Source organism: Myxine glutinosa, chromosome 8 (assembly GCF_964187855.1).
Source record: "Myxine glutinosa chromosome 8, kmMyxGlut1.1, whole genome shotgun sequence".
Classification (NCBI taxonomy): Eukaryota; Metazoa; Chordata; class Myxini; order Myxiniformes; family Myxinidae; genus Myxine; species Myxine glutinosa.
Window position 1 is genome coordinate 166226104 of NC_136268.1, and position 20695 is coordinate 166246798.

A 20695-nucleotide genomic window follows, 5' to 3' on the forward strand; every position below is an offset into this window, starting at 1 on the left:
GACAAACAGAGATAAAGATGATAGTCAGACACATAGAGAGAGACAGACAAAAAGAGATAGACAGAGTGAGACAAAGTGAGAAAGAGAGACAGACAGAGAGAGATAGACAGAAAAAGAAAGAAAGAGAGACATAGAGACAAACAGAGATAAAGATGATAGTCAGAGTCAGACACATAGAGAGAGACAGACAGAGAGAGATAGACAGAGAGAGAAAGAGAGAGAGACATAGAGACAAACAGAGATAAAGATGATAGTCAGACACATAGAGAGAGACAGACAAAAAGAGATAGACAGAGTGAGACAAAGTGAGAAAGAGAGACAGACAGAGAGAGATAGACAGAAAAAGAAAGAAAGAGAGACATAGAGACAAACAGAGATAAAGATGATAGTCAGACACATAGAGAGAGACAGACAAAAAGAGATAGACAGAGTGAGACAAAGTGAGAAAGAGAGACAGACAGAGAGAGATAGACAGAAAAAGAAAGAAAGAGAGACATAGAGACAAACAGAGATAAAGATGATAGTCAGAGTCAGACACATAGAGAGAGACAGACAGAGAGAGATAGACAGAGAGAGAAAGAGAGAGAGACATAGAGACAAACAGAGATAAAGATGATAGTCAGACACATAGAGAGAGACAGACAAAAAGAGATAGACAGAGTGAGACAAAGTGAGAAAGAGAGACAGACAGAGAGAGATAGACAGAAAAAGAAAGAAAGAGAGACATAGAGACAAACAGAGATAAAGATGATAGTCAGAGTCAGACACATAGAGAGAGACAGACAAAAAGAGATAGACAGAGTGAGACAAAGTGAGAAAGAGAGACAGACAGAGAGAGATAGACAGAAAAAGAAAGAAAGAGAGACATAGAGACAAACAGAGATAAAGATGATAGTCAGAGTCAGACACATAGAGAGAGACAGACAGAGAGAGATAGACAGAGAGAGAAAGAGAGAGAGACATAGAGACAAACAGAGATAAAGATGATAGTCAGACACATAGAGAGAGACAGACAAAAAGAGATAGACAGAGTGAGACAAAGTGAGAAAGAGAGACAGACAGAGAGAGATAGACAGAAAAAGAAAGAAAGAGAGACATAGAGACAAACAGAGATAAAGATGATAGTCAGACACATAGAGAGAGACAGACAAAAAGAGATAGACAGAGTGAGACAAAGTGAGAAAGAGAGACAGACAGAGAGAGATAGACAGAAAAAGAAAGAAAGAGAGACATAGAGACAAACAGAGATAAAGATGATAGTCAGAGTCAGACACATAGAGAGAGATAGACAGAGAGAGATAGACAGAGAGAGAAAGAGAGAGAGACATAGAGACAAACAGAGATAAAGATGATAGTCAGACACATAGAGAGAGACAGACAAAAAGAGATAGACAGAGTGAGACAAAGTGAGAAAGAGAGACAGACAGAGAGAGATAGACAGAAAAAGAAAGAAAGAGAGACATAGAGACAAACAGAGATAAAGATGATAGTCAGACACATAGAGAGAGACAGACAAAAAGAGATAGACAGAGTGAGACAAAGTGAGAAAGAGAGACAGACAGAGAGAGATAGACAGAAAAAGAAAGAAAGAGAGACATAGAGACAAACAGAGATAAAGATGATAGTCAGACACATAGAGAGAGACAGACAAAAAGAGATAGACAGAGTGAGACAAAGTGAGAAAGAGAGACAGACAGAGAGAGATAGACAGAAAAAAGAAAGAAAGAGAGACATAGAGACAAACAGAGATAAAGATGATAGTCAGAGTCAGACACATAGAGAGAGACAGACAGAGAGAGATAGACAGAGAGAGAAAGAGAGAGAGACATAGAGACAAACAGAGATAAAGATGATAGTCAGACACATAGAGAGAGACAGACAAAAAGAGATAGACAGAGTGAGACAAAGTGAGAAAGAGAGACAGACAGAGAGAGATAGACAGAAAAAGAAAGAAAGAGAGACATAGAGACAAACAGAGATAAAGATGATAGTCAGAGTCAGACACATAGAGAGAGACAGACAGAGAGAGATAGACAGAGAGAGAAAGAGAGAGAGACATAGAGACAAACAGAGATAAAGATGATAGTCAGACACATAGAGAGAGACAGACAAAAAGAGATAGACAGAGTGATGACCAAGTGAGATTGGATTGTGGTTTCAAAGTTTTGTTGTTGTTGTTTGCACGCATGTTTTTTGCAAGCACGTACGGGCGAGCACGTACGTGCGGGCACGCCCTAGTATATATAAACCAGAGGTAATATTAAGTTATGGAATTAATTGCTTTCAACAATGCAAAGGGTGACAAAATATGGGATTTTAATGGGATTTTTTAATGGGATATTGGTTTAGGAATGTTTAGAGGTCATTGCAATGTGATAATAACTTGTTGGAACTTGTTGTTGGAACTTGCTGTTGGAACTTGCCGTCGGAACTTGTTGGAACTTGTTGTTGGAACTTGTTGTTGGAACTTGCTGTTGGAACTTGCTGTTGGAACTTGTTGGAACTTGTTGGAACTTGTTGTTGGAACTTGCTGTTGGAACTTGCTGTTGGAACTTGTTGGAACTTGTTGTTGGAACTTGCTGTTGGAACTTGTTGGAACTTGTTGTTGGAACTTGCTGTCGGAACTTGTTGGAACTTGTTGTTGGAACTTGTTGTTGGAACTTGCTGTTGGCACTTGTTGGAACTTGTTGGAACTTGTTGTTGGAACTTGTTGTTGGAACTTGCTGTTGGAACTTGCTGTTGGAACTTGTTGGAACTTGTTGTTGGAACTTGTTGTTGGAACTTGCTGTTGGCACTTGTTGGAACTTGTTGGAACTTGTTGTTGGAACTTGTTGTTGGAACTTGCTGTTGGAACTTGCTGTTGGAACTTGCTGTTGGAACTTGTTGGAACTTGTTGTTGGAACTTGTTGTTGGAACTTGTTGTTGGAACTTGCTGTTGGAACTTGTTGTTGGAACTTGTTGGAACTTGTTGTTGGAACTTGCTGTTGGAACTTGTTGTTGGAACTTGTTGTTGGAACTTGCTGTTGGAACTTGTTGTTGGAACTTGTTGTTGGAACTTGTTGTTGGAACTTGTTGGAACTTGCTGTTGGAACTTGTTGGAACTTGTTGTTGGAACTTGCTGTTGGCACTTGTTGGAACTTGTTGGAACTTGTTGTTGGAACTTGTTGTTGGAACTTGCTGTTGGAACTTGCTGTTGGAACTTGTTGGAACTTGTTGTTGGAACTTGTTGTTGGAACTTGCTGTTGGCACTTGTTGGAACTTGTTGGAACTTGTTGTTGGAACTTGTTGTTGGAACTTGCTGTTGGAACTTGCTGTTGGAACTTGCTGTTGGAACTTGTTGGAACTTGTTGTTGGAACTTGTTGTTGGAACTTGTTGTTGGAACTTGCTGTTGGAACTTGTTGTTGGAACTTGTTGGAACTTGTTGTTGGAACTTGCTGTTGGAACTTGTTGTTGGAACTTGTTGTTGGAACTTGCTGTTGGAACTTGTTGTTGGAACTTGTTGTTGGAACTTGTTGTTGGAACTTGTTGGAACTTGCTGTTGGAACTTGTTGGAACTTGTTGTTGGAACTTGTTGTTGGAACTTGCTGTTGGCACTTGTTGGAACTTGTTGGAACTTGTTGTTGGAACTTGCTGTTGGAACTTGCTGTTGGAACTTGTTGGAACTTGTTGTTGGAACTTGTTGTTGGAACTTGCTGTTGGCACTTGTTGGAACTTGTTGGAACTTGTTGTTGGAACTTGCTGTTGGAACTTGCTGTTGGAACTTGTTGGAACTTGTTGTTGGAACTTGTTGTTGGAACCCGTACTTATTTAATTAATTACATTTCTTATTACATTACAGTAATTACATTACAGTAATTACCTGAGGTAATTACAGTAATTACAGTTCCGGTAATTACAGTAATTACAGTAATCATTACAGTAATTGCAGTAATCTTATTACAGTAATTACATTACATTAACTCAGGCACCTTTTGAGTAAGGAAGCTGATATTTGGACATGACACTGACCAAGGGATGTGGCTGTCAAGGAAAATATTGATTTATTGATTAATCATTTAATAAATTAACTCGTTGATTTATAAATGACTTATTTAATTAAAAGTCCTCAGAGACACATCTTCGGATGAAATACTTGCAGATTGGTTATGCTATGAGCCAATTGATTAAGGAAAATATTTTGTGATGGCCATATTGGCAATTTCGTGGCCATATTCGTGGCAACTCAGTTAGTGCCACTGCACCTTTAAAATGCATCCCTGCGTTCATTTTTCGATCGATTGAGTTGAAATTTTGAACAATCGGATCTGGACTGTCGTTGTTAACGACTCTAGCACGCACTCGTCCAATCAGGATGGAGCGGTATGGTCCCCGGATCATCACTGCCCGCAGTTTTAATTAATTTTACTTTTTCTCTTGGGCATATAATTTTGAAGACATGCATGTCATGATAGAGGAAATGTTTGTTCTGTTAAACGGAATAAATGTTGTTTATTTGTGTGGGTGTGTATTTTTGTGAATTTGGATATATTTTCACGACTAATTCCAGTTATCGTCCTGCAAAAGGTCTGCTCGTTCTTTTCCTTTGAGTCGTAAATTCCTGTTGAACTCTCATTAAAAAGCGGAATTAAGTACGCTGTGTGATGATGGAGATCCTTGATGACGAATCAGGAATAGTGAATGAGCAGACAAATATCACGGATGGTACACCAGATAGGGAAAATGTAGATGAAACCCCTTTTGCTCAGGTGCTGTGTAGCGCTGCACAAAGATCCATATGAGCGGGGCCTGGGTGCTGTGTAATTAGTACACAAAGAACCAATTACTAGGGTGCTGAATAAACACAAAGATCCATTTTTGGAGCTGGTTCTCCCGGTGCTGTGATTTATTCAAAGAACCAAAATCTTGTAAGAATTAAGATATGATTTGTCGACATCATAAATACTTTAATATATGTAACGATTTTTGTAACGATCATCCTGCAAAAGGTCTGCTCGTCCTTTTCCTTTGAGTCGTAAAATCCTGTTGAATTCTCATTAGAATGCGGAATTAAGTACGCTGTGTGATGATGGAGATCCTTGATGACGAATCAGGAATAGTGAATGAGCAAACAAAGTGACAAATGCTGCGGCTGGAGCAGTAGAAGCGATGTTTTTTAATGGAAACGATGTAATGAGTAATTAAAAGTGGGAGGGGGCAACACCACGCATACCTCTTTTAAGGTGTGTATAAACCCTGGAATAAACGTGGGAGGGGGCAACACCACGCATACCTCTTTTAAGGTGTGTATAAACCCTGGAATATTTCAGCAATCAATACAATGCTGAAACTATGTAAGTTAATTTAATGAGTAATTTAATGAGTAATTTAATGAGTAATTTAATGAGTAATTTAATGAGTAATTTAATGAGTAATTTAATGAGTAATTTAATGAGTAATTTAATGAGTAATTTAATAAGTAATTTAATAAGGAATTTAATGAGGAATTTAATGAGGAATTAAAAGTGGGAGGGGGCAACACCACGCATACCTCTTTTAAGGTATGTATAAACCCTGGAATATTTCAGCAATCAATACGATGCTGAAATGATGTAATTTACTGTGTAAGAGGGTCGACCTTGGGTTTGTTTGGGTTTGTTGTTTATTTTGTGGATGTGTATTTTTTGTGTATTTTGGATATATTTTCACGACTAATTCCAGTTAACATCCTGCAAAATTTGCTCGTTTTCTGGCCGAGTCGAAATTGCGTTGAGGTCCTATGGCATGCGCCATTAAAAGCGCTGTGTAATGGTTGAGCTCCCTTTATTTCGTTTTGGTCATGCGGATGAGCAGACAAAATGACGAATGCTGCGGCTGGAGCAGTGGAAGCGATTTTTGAATTGTTCAATGATTATTCGATATTGTTATGACTTAGTGTCAATAGGTATACTAAGTGGCCATGAGGTAGCCTGTTGCTATGTACAGTTTTATTCTAGTGTTGATTATACCACATAGCTGTGGTGATAAAGGAAATGTTCGTTTAAATAGATGACTATGATATGACCATGACTATAAAATCATGATGATTATTATGAATGATATCATAGGGTTCAAATGCAGAATGATTGCATGAACTTGGGAAAGAACTTTCAAGCCCTATGGGATCAATTGGGTGTTACAAGCGATGGAGTTTCAAAATTTAGCATGATTGAAGGAATTTTACAGTCTTATTTCAGGAGTTTTACGAAATTTAAATTGCCAAGAGATTTTGGGTACTATTAAAGGAAAAAATGATGAGATATTTTTCCAATGAACTTTAATATCTGCCATCCATTTTGGCTGTCTCACGAATGAAGGATGAGTTGCCTTTAGTGGTTGCAAAGAAAATTTGTGGAGACCAGGCAAAATGGGGAAATATGTCAGATATGACCCTAGGACAGGACGGTGATTCATCAATTGACATGAGGTACGAACCAGAGGTGACGACCGATAAAATTCGATCTCAGTCAATGGATGGACCTGTCCTGATATCATTGGGGAAAGGGCTTATGCAAGGAGTCATCCAAAATGATTAATTTGATTTATTGATGAATATTGATGAATTAATTGAAATTGAATAATTGATTGAATTGTTGATTGATTGAATCTAATTGATTGAATTTAATTGAATAAAATTAACTGAATAAATTGAACTGAATAAATTGAATTGAATATATTGATTGTTTGATTGATGAAAATGCGGTCTCAAGAAAGAAGCTTTGATATCTTTGCGAGATATTATCAATGTGGAGACAACCTGGGAAAATTGAGCAAGGTGGTGAGTTTATATACAGATATATATGTGCGGTTACCATTGTGTGATTTCCCCGTCAAACAGAGCGGACACCTGAGGATTCACCCACTTCATACTGACCCTCCGGCTCATCTGCAAATACTGATCTGTGAGATTGGATTGTGCAAAAGCCACAGCTGAGGGAGATTCTCTGGAAATCACCGTGCGAACAGGTGGAGAGATCCTTCCTGGAGGTACGAGTGAAGCTTTAGAGGAACCTGGAACAAGCTACAACACATCCAACGCTACTTTGATAAAAGGCAGAATGGGAAATGGAGCCTGCAAGAACACACAAGGACAACCAGAGATTCCACAAAAAGGTACTTGTACACATCATATGTACGACCGTTATGGTGCCGAAGCTATAAGGCAGGTCGAGAATTGGTATTTGTGGACAAAGGGACATGATGAGGAGTTTCCAAGAGATGGTACATTTGAGCGAAGTCGATTGGAAAGATTGGAACAAAGATTGAAAGCCAGGAAGAGACAGAATCTAACGGTAGACTGGCTTGCATTCCATCTTTGGGATGGTGAATCCAGACAACGGGAACAGCAAGAACGGATAACGGAACTAGAACTTAAAATAAAAAGGATACAGGATACAGTGGAGGAGACAAATGCACAACTGCCCTCGAAATTAGGAATGAAAGTCACAGTTGTCCCATCTGATTTCCAGTTGTCTCCCCAAAAAGGACGGTACAGAGAATTTTTTCGTGTTTCAGGAGATAACGAGAGATTGCAGTGGCAACTCAGGGATGTAGAGATGCAGCCCAGCAATACAAGTGCACAGGCGCACAGATCAGACAACGACAGAAACCGGTGTTTCGAGTGTGGAAAGATGGGACATTGGAGAAGAAGATGTCCGTATGTCAACAGGAAGACAAGGTCATGGGGCAAACCAAGATCAAGGGTACCAGTGCTTACCGGTACCTCAGACAATGATTAGGCCTTCATTGCTGCAAATCCCAAATGATGATTGGCCTCAACAGATTCGATTACTGGACAAACATGAACAACTGTCAATGATTCTTGTGTCTGAAAAGTTTTCAGAGCAAGAATGATTCATTTTTCTTTTTGCTTGTTAACAAATTAATAATTAATTGATAAAATGCCAAAATTGGATCTTCTATTTTGGGCACAGCAATTTTAAATTTACAAAGTTTGGAACAATTGCGTTGCAATTGTTGGCAAACCAAGTAACAAGAGTCACATGATGATCAGGTGGGAATTTCGGACTATTGTTCCGCACGATTGATAGGTCAATGGTCGACTGACATGCAAATGGGTGTGTAGTCAAAATTTGGATAGATTATTGTGAAGGCAGAAAGGGTAATTTCAATTTGACATCATAAGGGTTTTCTAAGAATGGACTTCTGGTTTATTTGTCTATAAGCATTTTGAATTTGATTGACAAATTTTATGAAATTGAAATAAAATTGACACCCATCTGATCTGTAAATAATGGTTCCAACGCAAACAAATATGCATAATGCATGTGTGTGTGTGTTTTTGTGTATCAATCTTACAAGATTGTTGACACCGACAGTGTGCCTGTCTGGAAATGGATAGTTATATGTGGATGGGATTGGGATATGTGGATGGGATTGAATATCCAGAGAATTCGTAAAATAAAATAGAAATATAATTTGATTATGAACATTATCTCTTTTGTCAAGGGAAATGGAATATAAAAATTTTTTGATGTGCTGGGTTATGAGCAGCCATTAATTAATAGTAAAATTGTGAGTAATTTTGGGATTCCATTTTTGATAGAATGTATATGAGAATAACATCTATTTATGGATATGAGCTTCATAAAAGGAAATGAGGAAGTACAAAATCATCCAAATTTGGGAGAGGTCTTACACTGACTTCCCAGAATACTCTGCTCATGGATTTTATATATATAAACTTGAATTTTATCAGCATATAAATTGTGCTGTATGTATGGATGTGTTTTAGGCATAGATGATATGGGAAAAGAGTAAAGAAAATTTTGCTGGTTTGAACTATTGTGGGTTTTTCAGTTCTGGAGTTTAAACAAAGTCACTGGTTAACAGATGAGAAAGGATAGTAAATAAATTATTCTCTGCTGGGCAAATTAAGTACGATATTACTAAGACTTGTGAGAGCTATTGTTCTTCCTTACAGCAGTGGAAAATTATTGGAAAAAATTAGATCCAACATAATGAATCTATAAAAGAATGTGATAGGGATAATATCCTCAATTTGTACTAATTATTTGATTGTGGGTAAAGGAATTAAGTCATCGTAGTGGATTGTTAACAGCAGCCTGAAAATGTCCTGAGAGTGTGCATCCATGTAATCAGAAATCCCAGATTTGTTTTTACAAACAACATTTTGGTAGAGGTCTTGTGTGGAACACTTCCTTGGTAGATAAAAACGGTACTGCATGCTGGCAGCCACTTTTACGGCCAGTTAGGCCAAACAAATTGAGAGGAAATTGTAGTTAAATACGTAAGTTACACATGGCTATTTGTAAAAAAGGAAATTTGTTGAGATGGGAAACATTTTTTCGAAGGTTTATTAAGGTGTTATAATATGACATGTGGCAAGGCAAACTATTGGATGGGAAAATTAGATCTGGCTATAGAATAAATTTATTGACCCCTTGAAGTTAATCCTTCGAATCATTGTTTCACTGGCATTTTTTGTTCAAATTGGAAATAGTTTGGTAGAGCTTTGGTTAAAACCTTTGGTTGCGGTATCTTGGAACGAATTGATAAACCATAGGAGATTGATAAGAATAGAAACAAATATGGACCCAAAATAGAAAGTTGGATTCATGCCTCTCATTGCAAGCAAGCACATGGGGCTAAGGTGGACGATCCCACAGAAAATGAGGCTGCACCTAGCAGCCCAGCAGAACATTCAGTGGTAGAAAAATGATAGTCGTGATTTACAGTCATTTGAATTACATTTTAACACCCCTTGCATTGATAAACATTACATTTTCAACATGTGATATTCCTACTTGGAATAGTGACATTTATTTGCCTACATGACATACAATTACCTGCTGATATTAATACAGCATGAGTGAAAAAATGTATCACAACTACACTCATGATCAGGGGATTGAGTTCAACCCCGGGAGATAGGGGGATCAGGGTAAGACAAATAATCTGATTATGTTACATATTAAGGGATTTTCTTTATTTACCTTTTAGGAAGCTTGTTAGTTTGGTATATAATGTTAAATGTCATCGACATATAACTATGTCATAGATATGAATATATACAAGGAGTAGCAGACTTGTTTGTTGGTTTAGTAGTTATATTGGCAATTGTTTTAGTGGTGGCTTGCTTGAAAGCCTTAGTGACGGTGTGTTTGAATAAGGTAACCAACAACACGATGATAACGCATGAAGTGACAAATGAGGAAAGAAATGTGGAACCAGAAAAGGAAGACTTTTATGGCGACATAAATACTGAGATTAAAAGACTAAATCAAGTGATGTTGCAAATGAATACAGTAGAATTAAGATAATGGCATAACGACAATGTTATGAGTTGTGTCAATTACAATATCAATGAACTCATATCACCACGAGTGACACACTGTTAGGAAAAAAAAAAAAAAAAAGAGGGAAAAGAAAAAGTGGAGAGGAATTATGGTAATAATACATTATGCTTAATTTGTTGGTTTGGGAAAATTGTTGTTGGGAATTAGGTATTCCCGTGTGTGATTGTAATCATATACAATGCTATTCTTAGTTTAGTAATAAAATACATACCTGATTGAATATTATTTGTGTGACGCATATAAATGAATATAACTTTTTGTGTTAAGGAAAAACAACAAATTGTTGAATGTGAAACTGTCGGAAGATATACATGATTATGCTGATTTCATGGTAAGATGTACCCTATCTGATTCAGTGTGTGCGGAAAGCAGATTCAGATATGACTGAGCATAAGGATAAGACGAGATCACATTTTGGAGGGATTGCTAACGGAATTGGGAAGAAGAAAGAAAGAAAATTTGTGGCTAAAAAATGAAGTTAATCGTGGCATACACCCTCTTTCTCAAAGAATGATGAAGACATTCTCCCGTGTAATGGAAGGAGTCAATGACCAACGAAATGTTTTGTGATTCTTGCAGGATGACGGTGTATGCCTAAGGGAATTTGATTACCAAAGTTATGATTATTTACTTATACTTGTAATGATGTTTACTTGTAGTGATTGATTGTTTACTTATATTGATGTTTAGATTAATGGTTAATATAAACAAAAACAAAAAGATGAGGGAATTGTGGAAGTGTAATTCAGTGTAACTTATTAATTGGCACTGGTAACTTATTGGTTGACCTAGTAACAAAGCAGATGCATTTTACATGCAAACTCTGTGGGGGACGGGTTTGTAAATGAGTTAGGAATGTGCACGAACATGATGGTCTCTTGATACACCTGGTCACAGCCCCAGGCTGGAGCACCCCCCTATTGTTTGATAAATGGAACTCACAGCAGGGGGGGGCTAGCTGGCGCCAGGAAGGCGACCGGTGACGTCGGCGGAGAGGAGATTACGAGTTCAGCGGACAGAGGATTAAGTCGAGTTGGTCCATATAAGCGAGAGCTGCGGCTGGAGTCGGGAGGACTTGCTGCGAGGAGCTCTGACGAACGGGACCATGGCGGAGGAACATCAGCCGAACGAAAAGGACCATGGAAAAGAGTTAATCTCAGCCATTGAATAATGCGGTATTATTTGGTAAATGGAATCAAGTGAATAACCAGTTAATAAAGTTGTGACCTTTTGTAAAACCTGTTTCCGACCATTGGCGTCTTGAGTCTCACCCTCCACTTCCGCGACACAACGAAGACAAAATGAATAATTGCCACGTTTATTTCCCAGGAAATCATTTTAATAACCTGGTGTGCCATGACACCGTAAAAAATTTCTGAACCACTGAAGGGATCTTCTTGGTCCAAGCTGACAATGAAAATCACAAAAACCTGGGTTTCACTTTTGGATTTCCAACCTCGTCTAAGTTGCTCGGCCTTTGGGTGAAATGAATGGCTTCGTCAGAAGGTGCTTTCTGATGTGTACAACAGGGGCCATCGCATATGAATGTCGACACATAAACTTTCATACTGGTGAAAATTTGATCTCAATCGGCCCAATTATTGCAGAGAAAATCTTTTTTAAAGGAAATTAAAACTAAAAATGGCACTGAGTTAAGGATCATCAGAATTATCAGAATTCCCAAAGTTCAAAGTGCCATAACTTTGTCAAAAAATGATCGAAACGTCGTGAAGTTCGAACTCGATCTGTAGCTTATCATGAGGAACCCATGTGCCAAGTTTGAAATCATTAGCATTACGCGTTTAGAAAAAAAGTCCGGAAAACTATTCTTTGCGTGACGGACTGACAGATTGACGGACTGACGGACGGAGGGACGGAGGGACGGCGTGCAAACCTATAGTCCCCTCCGGTGTACACCGGTAGGGGACTAATAAGCGAAGTACCAACTTCTAATCTGGTGTGTGGGTGTATCTAGGCATAAGGAAGAACGCTATTGAAAATTGGGTCGCCACGTCAAAATCCAAGATGGCCGCCTCCATGTATGTCTGAACCTTGTGAGCGAAATATCATATCATAGCATGTTTTCTGCGTCTTCCACTTTGTCAACTCACATCACTTCCCCGACGGGGGACCTCGGCGTAACGCTTGTTTACCTTAACTCTGGTGTTTGTGGGTTTTCCCCTCTCTTTCTACTGTTCCTTTTGTTCTGTTATGTTCTGATCCATTCTATGTTCCAACTCCTCCACAATCTTTGACATTGTAGTGTAAATGAATACATGCCCTGTCCAGTATTTTTGCCTTCTCCTGATCATTTCTAGAAAACACAACAAACAATTTGAAAATGACAATAAACCCTGTTTGTTATACTTATAAATATTCGTTTTTCATTAATCATCCACTTTCAATTCTCCCCCATCACCCCTCCCCACGACAACTCCCCCCTCACCCTTCCCTTTTAATTCTCCCCCCTCACCCCTCCCCTCCTAAACTCCCCCCTCACCCCTCCCCTCTAAATCTCCCCACTCGCCCCTCCCATTCAAAACTCCCCCCTTACTCCTCCCCTTCAAAACTCCCCCTTCACCCATCCCCATCAAAACCCCCCTTCTAATCTCCTCCCCCTATCTTTCACCAAATTTCCCCGCCTCCCCCCTCCTCCTCAAAGCTGCCGCCTCCCCACTTCCTCTCCCTTCCATCACATACCTCCACCTCCTCCAACCTTCGACTTTGCTCTGACCCCCCCCCCCCCCCTCAAACAACACCTCACTGTGCCTCTTCCCATCACCATCAAACCTGTTGTCCTCCTCGTCCTTCCCTTTCTCTGAAATCTTCTGCAATCTCTGACACACCATCAACAGCTTTCCCTACCTCCCCTCTCACCACTCATCTTACCCTACCCCTCCCCTGTCCTGTACCCGATGCTCCCCCTCCCTCTTCCTTAACGGTATGGACCTCAAACATTCGGGGTCTTCGCTCAAACGTGATTGATCTCTCCATACAGGTTGATTCTGACAAACCAGAAGTAATCTGCTTAACAGAAACTTTCCTCATTCAAGATGTCTCTGATTCCTTAATATTTCTTCCTGGTTACTCCCTCTTCCTGTATGATAGACCTGAGCCTCCTCCTGGTAGTGGAGTTGCTATCTTTATCAAAAACTCTCTTCCTCACTCTCCTTGCACTGTCCTCTCTCCACCCCACCCTCAGGTGTACCTCTGGCTACGGCTTCCTCTCCGCTACCACCTTTTGTTCATATGTGTTCTGTACCGTCCTCCAAACAGTGATGACTCCATTTACATCTCCATGTCTGACAACATGGACCAACTTCTATCCACTCATCCCATCTCTCTCTTCCTCATATGTGGCGACTTCAACTGTCATCATGCCAGCTGGCTGGGTGTGGGTTCCTCTCTCACCAGCCATGGCATCTCAGCAAAGGACTTCTGCGACTCATTGGGACTGACACAATCTGTCAATTTCCCGACCCAGATCTCAGACAATAGAGTATCTTCTCTTATAGACTTGGTTACGACTAATTTCCCTGCGAATGTCTGCTGCTCTTCTTCTGCTCCAATCGGTTCTTCTGATCATTTCCTTGTTAAATTGGACATCTCTCTGGCCATTCTCAGAGAGCCTCCTCAGCGTGGACGAGTCTGGCATTTCACACAGGCTGACTGGCATGGGCTGCAAGCAGCCATCAATCATCTGGACTGGTCTTCCATCTCGACTGCCCCTGACATCAACTCTTCCTGGGAATTCTTCCAAAGTAAACTTCTCTCTCTCATGCACAGATTTATCCCATCTCGTCTTCAGTTGTCACACCCTTCCCCCCGTCCAAGCTACACTGAAGATTGTGGTGAGCCAGTTGCCATGAGGCAACTTGCCTTCATCTCATTGAAGGCTAATCCAACTGAAGGCAATCTCAGTTCCTTTCACAAAGCTCGGAAAAAGTGTGTCCACCCTCAGGAGTGCCAGGAAACAATATATCTCTGCTCTCAAGACTGATTTCTCAAACCTGTCTCCCTCCTCCAAATCCTGGTGGCATCTGGTCAAATCCGTTTCTGGTGTTTGTTCCCCCTCCATCGCCTCCATTACCTCAAACGGTTACACAGCTGACACCGCACGCGAAAAAGCCGAATGCCTCAACTCTGTTTGTCTCAAAATATTGCGCCCCGAACCCACCTCTCTCTGTACCCACCTTTCCCAGTCGAACCCAGCTGCTCCTGAACTCTGTGTCTTTCTCTCCTGACAATGTGGAGAAGTTTTTGTCAAACCTCGACTCTGATTCTGCAACTGGACCAGACAGCATCAGCCCACGGGTCCTAAAATCCTGCTCTTCCGCTCTATCTCACACTCTCTGTTCTCTTCACCTTCTCTTTTCCTCAACGTCATCTGCCATCAGCTTGAAAATCAGACAACATTACTGCTTTACACAAAAAGGTGCAAAAACAGATCCTAGCAACTACAGACCAATCAGCTTTCTCCCAAATATCAGCAAAGTCATGGAATCCATCATTGCTTCGGATATGAAATCTTTCCTCTTCTCCAATGGCTTGATCTCTGATCATCAATTTGGTTTCAGACCTGGTCACTCTACTCTGGACATGCTGCTTCTGCTGTCTCAACAATGGATGGAGGTCCTCAATGCCAAACAGGAAATTAGAGCTGTCTCCCTCGACATATCACGTGCCTTCAATACGGTCTGGCACCCCGCTCTGCTCACCAAACTCTCCTCCTTTGGTATCCATGGAAATCTCCACGCATGGCTGGCGGACTTCCTCTCTAGTCGTAGTCAACGTGTGGCCCTGAATGGGTTTCTCTCATCTCCTATTCCTGTTCAGGCTGGAGTTCCCCAAGGCAGTGTTCTGGGCCCTGTGCTTTTTCTGGTCTTCATCAATGATCTCTCTGACTCTCTTGAAAATCCTCTCTATCTCTTTGCTGATGACTCCACTCTCTGCCGCTCCATTCCTCATCCCTCAGATTGGCATTCTGCAGCCTCCTCACTCTCTGCAGACCTGGACAAAATCACAGACTGGGCAAACAAGTGGAACATGTCTTTCAATCCTGACAAATCTCACACTCTTACGATGCCTCTCGGAAAAGACCGACTGGACAACCCTGCCATCCACTTTCTGAATAATCCTCTCCAAGAAGTTCTGTCACTCAAGCTTTTGGGTCTCACTATCTGCCATGATCTTTCCTGGGAAAACCACATTTCCAAGCTGGCCTCCAAAGCCAGTCGCCGACTGGGCATCCTCCGTCGTGCGAAGTCCTTCCTTGGCTCACCTGAGCTCCTCACCACATATAAGGCTTTCATCCGCAGCTCAATGGAGTACTGCTCTCCGCTCTGGGTTGGTGCTCCTGCCTCACACCTAGCTCGTCTTCATGCTGTTGAAACCAAAGCGTTCAGAATCATTGGAATCTCCCACGATGACGCTATCTCCGAGGGCCTTTCACTCACTCACCGCAGGCAGGTTGGTGGTCTTTCGGTCTTCTACCGACTCCTCTCCGGCCTTGCTCCCCCAGCTCTCTCTGGGCTCTGTCCCCCAAATATTCCTGCAGGTCGCACAAGATCTGCCTGCAACCCTCTTATGGTTAAAGTGCCAAAATCAAGACTCTCTGCTCACCTTCACTCCTTCATTCCTCTTTTCGCCCGCCTCTGGAACAAACTCCCTCACTCTCTTCAATCCCACTCCACCCTCCAGGTCTTTAAAACGGCTGTACACCACCATCTCTTATCTTCCCCAATCCAAAACCTTGATCTTTTCTACCCCCGCTAATTTCACCCCAAATCCACTTTTTTGAGGTGTCTTTTGACTGCTTTCCTGGAAGTCCTTGGTGTCCTTGCGTTTTATACCTATCCTGCCTCCCCCCAGGCCCTCTCCCTCCCACACATCTCCCGATGTCCCTGCTCTCAAATGTTGTGTTTGTGTGCTTCCTCCTCTTCTTTCCCCATCTTGTCGACCGCTCCCCTTTTTATATACTTTGTTTGCTTGTTTGTTTGATTTGTTTGTTTGATAAATGTTAGCTCTTTCACGAGCCTCGACTCTGTATACAAAAAAAAAAAAAAAAAAAAAAAAATGTTGGTCTCACGTTCAATTAATCGAATCCTTGCCTTTCATCATTAAGTCTACATTTCATAAGCTTCGAATTTCATTGTATCCTGCTTTGTAAGCATCTAAGTCTTTAATCCATACAGAATTACAATAATCCAAACTGAAGTCTCCATTTTATTATCAGCTATTTATCAAAACTCATTGGTGACAATTCCTTCCTCTTGTTGAAGGTCGCTTTGTCTATTACAATCCATCACTTGATCTTCCTGTGGCAAGTCATTCTCTGCAAATTTACAACTGAAATCCTTCAACTCAGTGGTCTGTTCAAACACCTTTGCATCCACTCAAATTGGCAAGCTTTTGCCTACAATCCGTGAAATTCTCATTATCGTCATCTTTTTCATTCAAAATACTTTGATACCTGGTTCATGGCTTCAGTCATCCTCTGCAGGCCTTGCTCAATGTCCACCACAATTGATTGGCCATCTGCAAATAACACAGTCTTCATCATTTTCCTTCCAACCTCAAAGCTTCTCCTTCCGCATGATTTTAAGCTTCTTTTAATAAAATAATGCTTCACATACAAATTACAAATGTACTTGCATTTAATATGGACCAGATGTCTAAAAAGGAGCCAACCTCAATGTTAATATTAAAATGGGAAACGATTTTGAAGAAATTGCAAACTTTATTACAAACTCGGGGTCTAATATGTAGCCAGTGATGTTGTGAGTTTATTTTTTTAAAGAGTTGAACAATTAGACATTTACTAATAGCCATATTTATACACGACAAGTTAACAAAATGTCTTTCCTAACAGAGCTGGTGTTACAAGGAAACCGGCTTCAACGTCTTCCAGATGAAGTGGCTCGTATGCCTCGCTTGATATACATTGACTTGTCACGGAACAAGTTTCAAGAGTTTCCTGAGGTCGTTACTCATTCATCTTCACTCCAAAAAATCTGCCTTACCGAGAACAGCATTCGTGGTATGTGCTACACACACACACACACACGCACACACACGCCCACACACACACACACACACGCACGCACGCACACACACACACACACACACACATAGTCCATGAGCCAGGCCCCTACATTTTGGCCACGGGTACCATCTAGGAGGGGAATAATGCTCATAGTGTTTTTTGGCAAGGTATTCACTCCGAGAGCTGGAAAATATGTGATACCATTGCAGCAGTGGGACCTTTTTGGGTGATATCACCCTTTTTGTAACCCTACCCTAAAATAAACTTTGCTGAAATGTGTCGAGCACAAAATACGACATCCCACTTCAAACTAATGGTTCTCCCTTATTATAGACCAGATCTTGCAAATTGTTGGGCATGTAGCTCAGCCCATTTGCACACATGTGGGTAATGTCTATTTGACATTTCAACTAAAAAATGGTGTGGTGGTGCAACATGGAAATTCCAACATGGCAGGCCCCAGTCCATTTGCTGCAGGTTCAGCTCTTACAACTTCATCATAAACATACAGCAATGTTTGAGATTTTGATAGGTTGGTATAATGCAACAAGACTACGAACATGTACGACAATATAAATAATCAGATAAGTTAAGTGTATAATGGGTATTTGAGCTGTTTCGTTCTGGCGAACTAACATTTTTGTACGTTGTTGTGGAGAATTGTGAAAAGTTATTACTATTTTGCATGTATAATGAATAATTTCCTAAATTGTCTACAAATTTTATTTCTGTGATTGGAAAATAATTGCAAACAATGTCAGAAACATAAATTGATGTTCATTTATTCTGATGATTGATAAATATATATAATATTGTAGGAGCTGTGCTCCCACGTCAATCGGAAGAATGGACGCGACAAAAAGCTGGAATTCGTCCGAGTTTCTTTATTGTCACAAAACAACTCGGGTACTCTGAAAATCCCGTTTATCGGGCAGCAATATATATACACACATTATCCCGGAGCGTTTGCCCGGGAAAGGCGAGAGGGGGCGTGGCCGGGCGTCCTGGCCGCGGCCTGGCAAGTCGAGGGCGGGCATGCCCGGGCATGCCCGGGCGTCCCAGACGCGGCCTGGCAAGTCGAGAGCGGGCGTGGCCGGGCGTGCCCGGGCATGCCCGGGCGTCCCGGCCGAGGCCTGGCAAGTTGAGCGCGGGCCTGCCCGGGCGTCCTGGACGAGCCCGGCATGGTGATCGCTCCGCGTCCTTGGTAGGTGCAAGGCGATTGTGTAAACCCAGCGGTAGCCGCTACAATATAATTAATATGATTTATTTTCAGGTTTATTACTCCCGCCAGGGAGTAACGCATTCGATCGTGTCCGTCCGTGCGTATGTGTGTTCGTATGTTCGTGTGTTTGTGAACAAGATATCTGGAAAAGTTCTGAACGGATTTGGATGAAAGTTGGTGGGATGATTGCCCTTGGGATGAGGAAGAATTGATTAGTTTTTGGTGAAGCGCAGGATATTATTCCGGATCCAGGAATTTTTTAGGAAAGATTTTTTCCGTTTTACTGCATTAAAGCTTTTATTCTTATTCTTAAATGATGTTTTTCTCCTCTAATTCCGAGATATATCAAAATAAATTCTCTGACAGTTAGGGCCTACTTTCTTTTTCATTTATTGTTTTGGGGAGAGGGGGTGTTAAACAAAACATATTATTCCAACTTGACCCACGGCGGGAGTATGCGCTCTACTGAGTGACGTTCTAGTTGATAATATTTTCTAACTTACATTTTTGGAATCCTCAAGGTGTCTATTAAACGAATTTTCATGTTGCCAAGACGAACTATTGTCCCATGGGGTCCGTTGGCTGCCATCTTTTCGGCCATATTTGATTTCCGATGAAAATCGATAATTGGCATAACTTTTGAACAAGACATCATACAGAGACAAATGCCCCCATTTTTCCGGCTAATTCTGGCCTGAGGAATCGTTTGAGAGGGTTATTTTCATGATTTAAACAAGTTTAATACAATAAAACTCGAAAAGTATGCAAAAAATCAGTAATATTTACACTCAAAAATCTTGCCAGACGTCTAACTTCAAATATACCAAATTATAAGATGCCCGTGCATACTGGAAATTATAATAATTGTGAGTAATTAGGGTTAAATAAGACAATATGACACTATGAATTCAATAAATGAAAATAAGAAGGAAACTCTGCCACGAATGTTCTCATCTTGCACGACAGGTCAAGCTACAGAAGCGGTAAGCAATGCCATTTTTTCATCACACTGCTGTATATCTAATCATCGTCATCGAATAGCTCCTCATAATCAGTCTCTTGCTACCTTTCGGCCTCTTCATCCTCCTCCACCTCTTCAGCAGTTTTCCCTACCAAGTCAATGAGGGAAGGAGGCAGGATGGGGCCACACGACCACAAAGGCTGCAAGATACCCTCTTCCGTCTTCTCCCAGCCTTGCCCAGGATCATAGCGTTTGGGGCACCAGAATATCGTCTTGCCAGCTCACTTGTAGTGGGCAAGGCGGTGGTTCACACGCTCAATGTGTTGGACAAGGTTGTCTCTGCAAGGTGGTACCTGAGAGAGGTCCACCTTAGATTTGGTCATGAGTTGCTCGTCCTCCCCCACCATCTGCTTCAGCATGATGCTGCGTACGGCATTGACAGACTTTTCCAGGGCCTGGCCATACATCAGACACGTGAATGCCTCGATGTCATCCATCACCTCTGGTTTTACAGACCATTCATCACAAAGTTTTCTGAAAAAGATATAATGCTACATTGCAAAATCATGATGTAGTGGTACGTATATTCAGCAATTACTTGATTGCCATGAAATACTACTGAAATTGAAAAAAGAAAACACTCTCACCTGAAGGCAGCGTGGTACTTGGGGTGGCTCTGGAGCTTCTTCAGGGGTCCGACCTTGCCCTTGAAGGCACTTGTTACATCTTCCCCGGTGAACACGTACAGGCCGAGCGAGTATCATGGTGCAGTAGTCCGCTCCCTTCGATTCCGCAAGTTCACTGACGTTCACAATCTGGCGATGCTTTCCAGTCCCAGTATCGAGGTAGATGGTGAGTCGGATGGAGTGAGCATGGTGCAAAAGGATCATGAAAATGTCGGTGCCTGGCGTCATCACCACAGCTGACATGTACCCCAGCTTGGCAGCATTCGTGAGGTAGAGCACAACCCAGGTGTCTGTCTCCTCCTGGTTCGACTCCAGCTCACGGATCTCACGTGCCGTCACCTGAAACATGCAAATGTGCGAGTTTTGATTTTATGTTAAGGTACATTTTTTTCACTGTTTCTCATGTCTGTTCGAACCTATTGAAT

At 41.2% G+C, this 20695-nt stretch overlaps 1 protein-coding gene across 3 annotated transcripts in view; it reads left to right on the top strand.

Moving 5' to 3' along the window:
- Positions 1-20695, top strand: part of LRRC20 (leucine rich repeat containing 20) — a 101703-nt gene that overhangs the window by 47428 nt on the left and 33580 nt on the right. For all 3 annotated transcript variants that reach the window (XR_013624429.1, XM_068125497.2, XM_068125498.2), the window contains exon 4: positions 17228-17395. Coding sequence is in view for 2 of the 3 variants with exons in the window: in XM_068125497.2 (XP_067981598.2) it covers positions 17228-17395 (168 nt within the window). In the remaining variant the exon portion in view is untranslated. The remainder of the gene's footprint in view (positions 1-17227; positions 17396-20695) is intronic.